General features: G+C 51.8%; 1 protein-coding gene across 1 annotated transcript; it reads left to right on the top strand.

Annotated features, from left to right (window-relative positions):
* The first annotated feature begins 9,750 nt into the window (after positions 1-9,750).
* On the top strand, positions 9,751-13,238 carry CSTB (cystatin B). The gene is made up of 3 exons (XM_043875239.1): positions 9,751-9,927; positions 12,360-12,461; positions 12,902-13,238. The coding sequence occupies exons 1-3, from the start codon at positions 9,862-9,864 to the stop codon at positions 13,028-13,030; spliced, it is 297 nt and encodes a 98-aa protein (XP_043731174.1). The 5' UTR covers positions 9,751-9,861; the 3' UTR covers positions 13,031-13,238.
* The last annotated feature ends 291 nt before the right edge of the window (positions 13,239-13,529 follow it).

The raw sequence follows: 13,529 nt of genomic DNA on the forward strand, positions 1-13,529 counted from the left end.
TGAAAGACTCCCAGCTCCCAGTGCAGGGGACCCAGGTTTGATCCCTGGTCAGAGAACTAGATCCCACATGCTGCAGTGAAGATCGAAGAGCCTGCATGCCACAACGAAGACACAGGGCAGCCAAATAAAGAAATAAAAATGAATATTTAAAAATTAGAAAAGCAAGAACAGAAAATCTGAGAAGACTTGGGGAAACGAGGTATTTTTCCCATTTCTACGAGCATTATACACCCCCCACCCCATCCTACCCCAAGGGCAGGGTTTTTCTCTGTCCTACTGGTCTGTACCCAGCACGGCACCTGCGAGGTGACCGTGTGCAGAACAGATGTGGATAGCTCACCAGGTACAAATTAACAACAGAAGTGTGCTCACGTATTCGACAAATAACAAAAACCAGCATCTCTCTTTCCTGCAGCATCGTGGGGAGCCACTTCCCATCCTGAGGTTGCCCTGCTTGTGTTCACTTTCTGGGACCTGGAAAAACCCCTGTTTATAGATCCTGTGTGTCTTCCTAAGTCATAGTCTTTCAACTCCAGACCAACTTGGTACAGACCGGAAGGGTGTGTGTGACACCTCTGAAGCACAGCTTCATATCTGTGCTAGGAAGTGTGTCTGTTGAACCAGAGAGGGACACCGTTCCCTGGAGGGTCTATAACAAAGTGCCAAAAACTGAGTGGTTTAGAACAATAGAAATGTATCATCTCCCAGTTCTGGAGGCCAGAAGCCTGAGATCAAAATGTCCACAGGGCCACGATTCCTCTGAAGGCCCCAGCGGAGGGTCCTCCCTGCCTCTTCCTGATTTGGGGGCTCCTGGTGTCCCTTGGAGTGTGGCTGAGTCACACCAGTCTCTGCCTCCATTCTCACACGGCCCCCTCCCCTGTAGCTCTGTCCTCACACGCCGTTCTTTCCGCCTCTGTGTGTCCTCTCATTTTCTTATAAGGACACCAGTCACTGGATTTAGGGCCCACCCTCATCCACTGTCGGAGAAGGCAATGGCACCCCACTCCAGTACTCTTGCCTGGAAAATCCCATGGACGGAGGGGCCTGGTAGGCTGCAGTCCATGGGGTCGCTAAGAGTCGGACAGGACTGAGCAACTTCACTTTCACTTTTCACTTTGATGCACTGGAGAAGGAAATGGCAACCCACTCCAGTGTTCTTGCCTGGAGAATCCCAGGGACGGGGGAGCCTGGTGGGCTGCCGTCTATGGGGCCGCACAGAGTCGGACACGACTGAAGCGACTTAGCAGCAGCAGCAGCTCATCCACTATTAATTCACCTTACCTAATTACATCTTCGAAGAACTCATTTCCAAATCAAGGTTCCATTCTCAGGTTCTGGGTGGATGTGACTCTGAGGGGACACTATTGAACTCATTAGAGAAGGGGTAAAGAAGACAAAATAACTGACAGTCACTACCACCTAACGAGTGCCTACCAGGTGCGAGGACTTACTCACAAAGTACATAAAGCTTCTGCAAACTTTAAAAGAATCCTGCAAGGAAGGGATGGATCTTGCACTTTTAAAATATACAAGAATCTTTGATTTACTTGGCGGCACTGACTGTTCCTTGTGGTATGCGGACTCTTTAGCTGTGGCATTTGAATCCCGGCCCCCTGCACTGGGAGCGCAGTCTTAGCCATGGGACTGCCAGAGAAGTCCTGAATTTTGCAATTTAGGTGAGCGAGGAGGCTTACAGGGGATCCTCTTGCCCAGAGTCTGTAAGAGACAGGTGAAGGTAACACCCAGGCCAGCCCGTGTGCCCACTACAGCTGTGGGCGCCCCACGTGCGGGCCAGGACCACACGTCCTGACGGGTGGCAGGTGGTTCGTGTGCCCAGTTAGCAGCATGGGTCTGAACACGAGGGCTGTGCCTGGTGTAGCTCAGGTGCTGCCTTTGTGAGATTCTTGGTACTCTTAGAACAAGGGCCTGAAGACTCATTTTGCACATGCATTAGACAGCCCAGCAGATCAAGCTGTGGTCATGGCCCCGCCCCTCCTCCTCCTCCCAGACCCCACCCCACCCCACCCCCCTGCCCCCTGCTGCTCCAGGACTCACACCCACTCACTCCTACTGGCTGCTTCTCCCCCCATATTCATCCCTCAGTTGTTATTATAGAAGATTAAGGAAAAATAAAAAGTTAGGGGAGGGAACCAACCATGGTCTCATGCATGCGTGCTAAGTCGCTTCAGTCGGGTCCAACTCTTTGCGACCCCATGGACTGTAGCCTGCCTGGCTCTTCTGTCCATGGGGTTTTCCAGGCAAGGATACTGGAGAGGGGTGCCCTGCTCTCCTCCAGGGGATCTTTCCAGCCCAGGGATCAAACCCATGTCTCTTATGTCTCCTGCATTGGAGATGGCAATTTCGTTACCATTAGCACCATCTGAGAAGTCCGTGGTCTCATGGTCTAAAGGAAAAATTTCTGATAGATCTGTTCTCTATTTTCTGTGCATAGGATTTTTATTAATTATATGTCAATTAAATAGAATCTATCAATTGTATTAACCACATTATATTGACTGTTTTGAAACTGCTTCTCAATAACACACCTAGCATTCTCCCATGATGTCATTTACTCCTCAAGAATGAACACTATTCCAAAAGAAAACGTTTTTTTTTTTTCTAAAAACAAAGAGTCCTGGGACTTCCCTGGTGGAGCAGTGGCTAAGACTCTGAGCTCCGAATGAAAGGGGGATGGGTTCAATCCCTGGTCAGAAAACTAGATCCCATATGCCAAAACTAAGAGTTCACATGACACACATCTAAGACCTGGGACAGCCAAATAAATAAATAAACATTTAATTTTTTTAAAAAAGAGTCCTTTAAATAAAACTTTAGAAAAGCACAGAAATTCACAGAGTGTTGTTAAATACCCATTCCCCCCCTCTAGTGATGGCTACTATTAGCATCGGTGAGTGTCCATCAATCCCACAGATGCCTGGGCCCCACCAAGCCCCAGGGACTTGGAATCTAAAGGGCTAGGAACTCAGGGTTACAAAAAGCACCCAGCGCTGCCAACAGCAGGACCCTGGAAGACACAGTTCTATAGACACTTTTTCCCAACTACACAGGGCTCCTGGCTGTGGATAGAGGCTGGGCAGTGAGGGGGCTTCTAAATTCTGGGATGGACATTTTTACACTAATAGGTAAATCTTCTGTCCCCCCATTAATTTTCCTTTACAAAATTCCTAGCACTGCCTTTCATTGTGAAGTTTTATTTTTGATTTACAAAAGCATGTAACTGTAACTGAGCAGGACCCTATGGGGCCTTCTCGGGACAATATGTATACGTGTGCTCAGTCGTGTCTGACGCTTTGCGACCACATGGACTGTAGCCTGCCAGGTTCCTCTGTTCATGGGATTTCCCAGGCAAGAAAACTGGAGTGGGTTGCCATTTCCTCCTCCAGGGGAATCTTCCCAACCCAGGGGTCAAACCTGGTCTCCTACATTAGCAGGTGGATTCTTTACCACTGAGCCACCTGGGAAGCCCAGACCATTCCCTTACCATCCTCTGCCCACTTCTTGTCTGTAGAAAAAACTTCAGCAAAAGAATAAATTTAGAGGAGTGAGACCATGCAGAAGCAAAGGAAAGCAGTCACACAAGACAAAATAGTAAGTTTCGCCATTAAAGACAAGGATCTTTGGGGAATACCCTGGCAGTCCAAAGATTAGGACTTGGCACCTTTACTGCCGGGGGTCTGGATGCCATCCCTGGGCAGTGAACTAAGAGCCTGCCAGCCATGTGGTGTGGCCAAAAAGAAAAAGAAAAAAAAAAGAAAAAAAGACAAGGACCTTTATTTCCTCTTTAAAAACCTATGATTAACATTCTGGGCCATATCCTTTGAGCTACTTTACAGATGCTGAAACCCCCACCCGGTGGAAGAAATTAACTTCATGATGACCAGGCTATAGCCATGACGTGAGCTGCTCCATCTTGCACACTTCTGAGAACTGGCCTCAAGGAAATGGGAACCAACCAACTCTGGAACTAAAGATTAACTGTACACAAAATGATCACGAGGGTGCTGATCACACTACTACAGGACCGACTTCAAGATGACTCTCAAAGGGAGCGCGTCTGACTCCAAGACGCCTGTCAGCGCTGACTGTGCTGTCCCACACGTGGCTCCCCCTCCGCCCCGGCCTTGCTCCCCTGGAACTCCCCTTTGAAAGCTCTTGCCCCCTGATCAGCAAGAGGGACTTGATTCTTTGGGACACCTTCTCCCCAGGATTGCCGGTTACCTCATGACAGCCATCTTTCCTTTTACCCAACACTTGACTCCTAGCATTGGATTCCTGAGTGACAAGCAGCTGAACATGAGTTCCGTAACATAAAGAGTCAAATGTTTATTCAATGCCTCCTTTGTGACAGGTATGGAGGTAAGAACAGTCCCGGTGCTGCCTGTCTTCTGGGGACCTGGACAAGCATCCGTACGTCATTAAGACACACACACAGAATTTAGCTGGGTTGGCCCAGGACAGGTCAACAGGTGTACCCCGGGTGTCACCTGCCCCACGTGGGTCCCAGTCTTTCCCTTCTGATTCTTCTAAGCTTAGAAAAGCTTTTGCCTACATTAGTTGATAGCAACAGCCCTTCACCATGTACATCTGTTTCCTCCCCGATTTCCGCACCTCCCTCCACCTTTCAGGGGGGGCTCAGGGCTGCCTCTGCTTGGCTTCAAGGGGTCTGGCTCAGAGGTATAGCCTCTCTCTGCTGTGCCTCCAGCTCACCTAGCCTGCCAGGCCTGTGATGGGTCCTGATGCAGGAGGCGGAGCAGAGATGAGCCCACGTGGGGTACCAATTTTCAAGTTTATATCTACTGATATTCCCCTTGCTACTGAAGATAAATAGGGGAATTTAATAAATGCTTAGTTGTTTAGATGTGTTATCTTTTTTTTTTTCTCCATCCTCCTCCTCCTCCCCACCCCCACCCCGTCAGAGGATTTCTTAGGCTAGAATTTAATTAGCACAGACTCAGGGAATGGAGTTTTTGCCTGATGGAACAGAAGCAACTGACCAGAACGGGGCATAGGTGGGTGAGTCGCCCTCCTCAGCATGTCGACAGGGATGCACATGAGCTGGGGTGGGAGGGGAGCAGAAGACGCCCTTTTGGACTACTTTGAGCTGAAGGCAATCAGGACCCAGTGGACCCAGAAAACATTATGACCTCTTCCTTAACTTTCCTGGTGGCTCAAACTGTAAAGAATCTGCCTGCAATGCAGGAAACCTGGGTTTGACCCCTGGGTCGGGAAGATCCCCTGGCGAAGCTACCAACATTCTTGCCTGGAGATTTCTATAGACAGAGAAGCCCGGTGAGCTACAGTCCACGGGGTTTAAATGAGTTGAACGTGACTGAAGTGACTTAACAACATAACAACCAGAAGAAGAGCTATTATTAGAGATAACTTTTTAATCTGACTTACCTGCGCAGCAAGGGAAGCACTGACCTCCAACCTCGCTCTCTGTATCTCCCTGTGAGGAGCCCTCCTCCTTCGGGGAGCCCCAGGTCCCCACCCTATTTCTCAGCTCAGGGTGCCATAGAAGCCTCAATTGCCAGACTCATCACCCTTGGTCTCAGATCTTCGGGGCTCCTGTATGTCAGAAATTAAATTTATATTTCTCCTGTTAATGTCTGGTATCAGTTTAATTATCAGTCCAGCCAAAGAATCCAGCCAGGAAGAAAGGACAATGTCTGCAGCTCTACAACTGTCTTGCTGGGGAAGAAGGGGCCATGAGACACTGAGGAAAAAGCCACTGTGGCTTCTACTGACTCTGAGAAAATCAGAGATCACAAGGGAATCTTCAAAGTTGCTTGAATTTAAAACAATTTTTTGGCTTCACTGCACAGCACGTACCTGGAATCTTAGGTCCCCGACCAGGGACTGAACCCACGCCCTGTGCAGTGGAATCATGAAGTCTTAACCACTGGACTTCCTAGCAAGTCCCCTAAAATTTTGATCCTTCTGAATACAGATTTTTCAGATTGAAGTGAATGGCCCCAGGGATCTACGTGAAGAGAGAGGAAACTCACACTCTTCCCCTGGCTCCAGTAAGATGAGAAGCTGTGGCCTCAAGCAATGAGACAGAGACCTCAGCATTTTTCAGGGCCTTTGGTAGAGAAAGTAATGCTCATTATGGGTGAGATTTATGTTTTTTTAGTTATTACACACAACAATAGTGATAACATCATCCCTTCATCCTAGGGCTCAGACACCGGACCCAAGCATTTTATGTTCATTAACTCACTTGGTGCTTAATTTAGACACAGAGAGGTTTAGCAGTTACTCCCACGCCACACAGCAGGTACACGGAAGGGCTGGATCAGCATTAAACTATTTGACCTTTTAGCCTGCCTTCCATGGCAGCTTGAAAACATGTCTGGACCCAAGCCTTCAGCAATAAAGCAACCCTGACTTCACAAAGCAGCATGAGATACTATGTTGTTGTTGTATCATTGCTCAGTTATATCCAGCTCTTTTGTGACCCCATGAACTGTAGCCCACCAGGCTCCTCTGTCCATAGGATTTCCCAGGCAGGAATACTGGAGTGGGTTGCCATTTCCTCCTCTAGGGGATCTTCCCAACCCAAGGATTGAACCCATGTCTCCTGCATTGGCAGGTGGATTCTTTACCACCAAGCCACCTGGGAAGCCTGGACACTGACTATACATACAGACAATGGCCAGACCACGTACATGCAACTAGAGAACTCTAACCCACAAACTCTGCAACCACCACCCAGAAGCCAGACCACAGCCTCTACAGCCACCAGCCAGGAACCTCACAAGTGAGCCATGACTGCCATCTTCTCTAATTTTTGCTCCTCCCCTTTCTAACCTAGGACAACCAGAGAAGTCAAGAATGCCCTTGAAATTAATCACACAGGATCCTCAGCTTATAGCAAGCCTGCCCACAGCTTCTCCAGGCCTGGGGCACACCTAAGCTTTCCTCCTTTCTAATACAAGCTGTGCCCCCCTCTGCCTGCCTGGGAGGCTCTGCCAAAACCCAAGTCAAGGTGAAAGACCCCTGCTACAGCCAACTCTAAAAAACAGCCGTCCACAGGTGTGTTACCTTCCTACTTGTTTTTATTTTTAAAATAAAAACCATTGCTGAATGGGCTTTCTCTAGTTACAGCGAGTGGGGGTTACTCTCTAGTTGTGGCGAGTGGGCTTCTCACCGCAGTGGCTTCTCTTGTGGCAAAGCACGGGTTGTAGGGAGTGCAGACTTAGTGGCTGTGGCCTGGCCCACCAGCTTAGTTGCTCCACAGCATGTGAGATCTTCCTGGATCAGGGATCGAACTTGCATCCCCTGCATTGGCAGGCGGATTCTTAACCACTGAACCACCAAGGCAGTCCCCTCCTATTTGTAACAGGTGAGCACCTGCAGACCAGTCCAGCAGGAAGAGAGGGTCAGCACAGAGAGGCATCTCAAGGTGGGCCACACCCAACAACCCCCATCCCCCCTCTATAGAATCACAAAAGGCACAGAACTGCTTTCCTTGCCCTTCTTGCTCATTATTTTCTGATGTTTTGTTTTCAACACAGAGTTTTCCATTTTTATGGGGTCAAAACTGTCTCATTCATTTATTAAATTAAGAATTACAGGAGTCTTGAAATGGAGTCCTGTGACTTCAGAGTCATGCCCAGGTGTCTCTCTTATCTTGCCTGCTTGTCCTAGCCAGACCTGTTCCATCACATTCTGTCTAATCAATAAAGAGTAGTGAAGGTCAGGGGCCTGCCGCCAGCGTCCCAATCAGCATCACTGATTATGTGCTGCTCTGAGTCATCTTCCAGGTAAGATAACCTTTTACAGAGTACACTGAGACAGCCCAGGGTCACAGACTGCCAGATCAAAGACATCCAGGCCATAAATGATTAAGACGATAACCCCAGGGTATTCCCTGGTGGTCCTGAGGCTAAGACTTCACACTCTGCAGAGGACGTGGGTTCAATTTCTGATCCGGGAAATTAAGATCCTAAGTGCCAGGCAATGTAAAAAAAAGTTTCATTTCAAGGATACCACCTGTTTTTAATGATCTTTTATTTATTCATTGGTAGGAGTTCTTTATATATTCTTATCAGATATGTGTAATGAGAATATTTATCCCAGTGGGTGGTTCATCTTTTCATTCTTGAAAAACTGTCCTTCAATGAATAGTTCTTTCTTTCCATTAAATGCAAATGATCAGTTAAAAAAAAATAAATAAAAACTGCTGACTCAGAGACTTCCCTGGCAGCGCAGTGGCTAAGACTTTGCCTTTCAATGAAAGGCTGCATGTTCAACCCCTGGTTGGGAAACAAAAATCCCACGTCTTGCAACCTAAAATACAAAACATAAAATAGAAGCGATATTTTAACAAACTCGATAAAGACTTAAAAAAAAAAAAAACAACTGCTCACTCAGACCAAGGAGGGTGGACCTGAGGCTGTCTCCCCCTCTCTTGCTTTGCTGGTGTTAAAGTGCAGGTCTCTGAGCTTGGGCCTTTGCTGGGTGTCAGCTTCTCCTTCCTTACCACCCCAGGGCTCAACCTCACCTGACCTCCCATGCTTCCCTGAACTTACAGACCAGGCTCTGCCCTGGCACGTCCCAGAAAGGCTCCTCTCCCCACACACCTGCTCACCGGCAGCTCCCACTGAGGCTCCACGCTGGGCCCCCAGGAGGCAGGGCTGGCCTGCACCTGCAGAGTCAGCCCCCAGGGGTGGAGGAGGCCCAGCGCCCACTGAGGGGCAGCTGGACCTTTCTGATAGGCCAGTCCTGTCCAGACAGCTCCCAGCACAGCCCCACCCTGCCCCCAAAAGACAGGGACCCTTTCTTTCCTGGATATTGCTGCTGCTGCTGCTGCTAAGTCACTTCAGTCGTGTCCGACTCTGTGCGACCCCATAGACGGCAGCCCACCAAGCTCCCCCGTCCCTGGGATTCTTCTATTACACATACTCTAAATCCTAAGCGAAACGGCCAGAACTAAACCCTTTACAACGCCCTCCGCATGACCCCCACCCAGGCCTGAGGCCCTGGGAGTCATCGCCTCGCCGCCACTGGACTCCTTTGTGCCTCTTCTGACCGTCCACGTCAGCCCTTCACCCTGCCCTCGCGTCACACGCCCACGGTGGGCACAGCAGACCGGCACAGGTGGGGCGCTGAGCCAGGCCTGGGGATGAGGGGCGCCGGGCAGGGGCTTCTATTACCCTCTGCCCTGGGCAGCTCTCAGGGCCAGCTCCCCGCTCCTCTGCGAACACAAACACTTCTCATTTCAAGACCCATCACTGTCATCGCAGACACCGGGTCAAAGTGTGGGCACCTGGAAGACAACACAGGAGAGAGGGTCTGGGGCCCCTGAGTGGCCCGCGAGGCCGGGAGGAGGCAGGCTGGACCATTTCCAGCCCGCGTTCTGCCCGGCTCGGGACGCGGAAACCTAGACGAGACCACCCCTCAGCGACCACGCCGGCGGGGCGGGGACCACCTCTCCACCCGGACCCTGCAAGCCGCGCCCCCGCCCACACCCTCTGGCTCAGCCGCCTGGGAGGACGACACCAAACCCCGGGAGGGGGGACAGCCCTACAGCACACGACCTTTGGTCCCGAGACGGTGCCCACCGGGGGTCCCGAGCTGCGGCCGTGCTCCTGCCCACCTCAGTCCGCACTGACCAGGACGGCCGGTGCTCTAGTCCCTTCTGGGACGCCCTGCACCCCATTTCCGGTCCCAGGTCCCCCCCGCCCGCCGCGCGCTGTGGTTTCGCCCGCACGTCACCTGACCGCCGCGCCAGGTCTGGGCGCTGGACTCCGCTCGACCACTCCCGCAAATGTCCGCTGCTTCCGTGTGACCGCCGCCTGGTGTCCGCACGCTCCCGCCCCTCCAGCCGCCAAGATGATGTGCGGAGCGCCTTCCGCCACGCAGCCGGCCACGGCCGAGACCCAGGCTATCGCCGACAAGGTTCGGGCTGCGTGGGGCGGATGGGGTCCTGGGGGCCGGGGGCGTCCGCGGGCATCCCCGCTGGGACGGAGGCGCTGCGCCCGAGCGCATCCCGCTGTGAGCCGGGCTGGACGCAGGTGGATGCACCTCCCTGCCTGCGAAGCTCTCTGGTGCGGAGGTGTCCCCTGGATTAGGGGGCGCGAGGTGACAGGGAATAGCACTTAAAGAGCAAAGGATACGACAGGAGGGGTGAGGTCCCCATGAGTGAGTCTGGGGGGTCAGGGTCCCAGGCGTCCGAGACTCGGGCTGGACTGAGTGTAGCCCTTTTTGTGAGTTTGAAGTGGTCTCCAATAAAAAGTTTAGAAACAGGAAGTAGCTGAGTCGAGGAGGCAGAGCCCGGTTCAGATCCTAGTCAGCTGTCCAGCCCTGTTTCCAGAAAAACACTTAACCGGAGGATCAGGTTGGGGTGGGATGAGCTGGGCCTGTCCTGCCTGTCATTGCAAGTAGGGCCCAGGAGGCTCGAGTTCTGATAAGAAGAGACTGAAGACAAGCTTTTGTCCTTTAATCTTCCTTCATGGCTGCTGCCTTCTAAACCTCAGCCATGAGCTCAGCCCAGTCCTCTCTCCCGCGGTTGGGACCATCTGACTGCGGTAATGGAAGGGGCTGAGTCAGTCTCCTGAGACCTGTGAAAAGGAGGAATTTGCTGGGACTCCCAGAAGAGCCAGATAGGAGAAGATTCCTAGCTTTTCCCCTGTGGCCACTCAGAGAGCCCAGCCCTCCCCGCCTCTTCCTGGGACTCCAGGCCGGAGAATCCCTGCTGGTCACCTGAGCTTTGAATGAGTGTGAACGCCCTCAGGAGAGGAGAGTTTCTGTCACTAGGGCCTGCACTTGGGGTCCATCCCTTGAGAGTGGACTGTCCTCACTGCCCCTGGGAACAAGGAGGCCGCCCGTGTGCTGGGTGGGCTGTGTGAGGGGCAGGGGCACCATCCGGTGACCTTTTGTACTGGAGCTTTCATGAACAGGTGAGGAGAAGTGAGGCCAGAGACAGACCTGTACCCACCACATCCAGTCCTATCCTAGGGCCTTCCCTGGCTCTCTGCCCACCTGGTCACTCTGGTCTGGGAACTGCCAGCTTCCTAGTGACCCGGGGCCTTCTGAGCTTTCCTTGGCTCCAGTCCAGCCCATCTTTCTCCTGGTTGGAGCTGTGTTGGTGAGCTGCCATCCTGCAGGCCTCCGCCTCCCCTGCTCCACCACCTCCACCTGGGCTTCTCCCCAGTCCCCGCACAGAGTGGGGCTCTCCTGCCTCCACTCCTGAAACAGGTGATTCCATCCCAGACCCCCAGGAGGGTCTGCGGGTGTCACTCGCCCCTCCCTGGTCAGGTAAACTGTCTGAGGGTCAATTTCCTGTGCACCTAGAAGGAACAGGGGCTACACAGGTGAGTGTTCAGCCGAAGGTGGGCACTGGCCCAGGGGGACACACCCAGCTGATCGCCTGAGAGCCCTGGCAGACTCAGAGGGAGCAGGCAGCCAGATTCTCACCACCTGACCCTCCCTCTGATCCTTCCCTCCACTTCACTCACAGGGAGCACCCCTCCCTGAAGGCCTTTGTCAAGTGACTCACTGGCAAGTATGATGGTGATCCCCTTGGCTCTCCAAGCAGCACACTCCTGGTCTTAACTGAACTCCTCCGACCCCCACAACAGGTCTGAGGATTCCGGGGCAGTCAGCAAGCTCCTGGCCAGTAGTCCAGACAGCAGCCTGAGCACTTGGAAACTAGCTTAGGTTTTCAAGTCAGACAAAACAACCTGCTCTCCCCTTCCTCCTTAAAAATTCTCAGTTCCCCAAAGGCCAACACCCTGGAAAAGATGACTGATCTGAGAGTATGATTAACATCTGACACCAAAGATCAGACACAGTCTCTGCCCAAAGGCCCTGTATCCTAGAAAGACCATCTAAAGATGCAATAAAGCATTTTTTTCCTACAAAAGTGCTTTATCTGCTACATATTCTGTCATAGAAGAAATTGGGATTACATAAGAGAATTAAGGCACATCAATAAGATGGAAGATTAAATTTAACATTAAATTTTAACATTTTTAAATGTTTTAGTTTTCAGAGAGTAATTAAAAACTATATACTCTTTCAAATGAAGGTTTGAGTAAAAATGGTAAACAAGGTACGAGCTTATGTACACTGTTGTAACTATGAGAATATAAACTATCCATGTCTGGAAAAGAAAGGGCTAATGATACAGGCAAATGATATCATTGAAACCTCAGCAGAATTAAACAACTGTTTTCTGTACTTGAAATCAGGGCCAGCATTTTAATCTGTCTGCTCAGCTGTGAAGAACAGACGTGCTCTAGAAAGTGTGTAGAATGTGGGCATTAGAGTTCAGCTGTAACATCTTATACAGGTGAGCTCACCTGTCTCTCCCTTCTCCCGTTCCCCAGGTGAAGTCCCAGCTGGAGGAGAAGGAGAACAAGAAGTTCCCAGTGTTCAAGGCTCTGGAGTTCAAAAGCCAGTTGGTTGCTGGGAAGAACTACTTCATCAAGGTGGGGTGTCCCCCTCAAAGTAAGGTCGAGCCTGAAGTGGGAGCTCACAGGTGCCCAGGGCAGGGGTGCTCAGCACAGTCCTTTGGCAGCCCTCAGCTTCAGGGCTTTGGTGGCCGTCTGAAATGAGCATGCGGGTGCAAGCATGTGTGTGTGTGTTTGCACATGTGTGCTGCAGCTGCCTTGGAGAAGAGGACCTAGCCTCTCGGGTAACTGACGGCTCTGCTGGAGTGAGTGTGGATGAGGGGTGCTGGCTGGGCACCGAGGGCCTCCCCTGTACTTGAAGAAGGAAGTTGGGAATGTCCTCAGCCCAGTCTCTGGGGACATAAAGGGATGTAGCCTCCGGGCATCCAGGGCCTTCCTGCCCATCCAGCCAAATCCAGCGAATCAGGGGGACGTGGGGTCAGATGCCCCACCTGTCCCTCATTGGACTCTCCTTTCAGGTTCAAGTGGACGAGGATGACTTCATGCACATCCGAGTGTTTGAAAGCCTCCCGCACGAGGGCAAGCCCGTGGCCTTGACCAGCTACCAGACCAACAAAGGCAGGCATGACGAGCTGACGTATTTCTAGGCTCGATTTTGCAGTCCGTCGCCCACGTGGGTCTCTCCTCTGCAGGCCTGTCTGGGACCAGACGTGGTGCCCCTTGGGGTGGGGTGGTGTCTCTGCTGCCTGCTTTCACTGTGTTCGTTTTTTTCTCCCAATCCATGATGTTAAAGAAATTTCTTTCGAGGAGGGCTTGTGTTATCTTTAAATAAATTGTGTTTTCTGTTTTCACAAATTGTCTCTGTTGGGGTTTGTTTCTTCATCTGAAGCTCCGATCACAGTAGAGAAGTGTCAGCAGGTGAGAGGTGGCCTGGGTGGAGCCCCCACTGGGCCTCCTGCAGCCTGAGCCCCCTTCCCTGAGGAGCCGAGGAGGGGGAGAGGGTGGCCCAGGTGACGGTGGGCGGGTGGCACACCCAGGGTCCCAGGAGCCTCTGCTCTAACCACAGCTCCACACACCGGCATGGTGACGCTGTGTCGTGGCTCCAGGTCTCAGAACCCCCCACCCCACCCAGTACAGTAAGAGGGG

Source organism: Cervus elaphus, chromosome 19 (genome assembly GCF_910594005.1).
Source record: "Cervus elaphus chromosome 19, mCerEla1.1, whole genome shotgun sequence".
NCBI classification, from domain to species: Eukaryota; Metazoa; Chordata; class Mammalia; order Artiodactyla; family Cervidae; genus Cervus; species Cervus elaphus.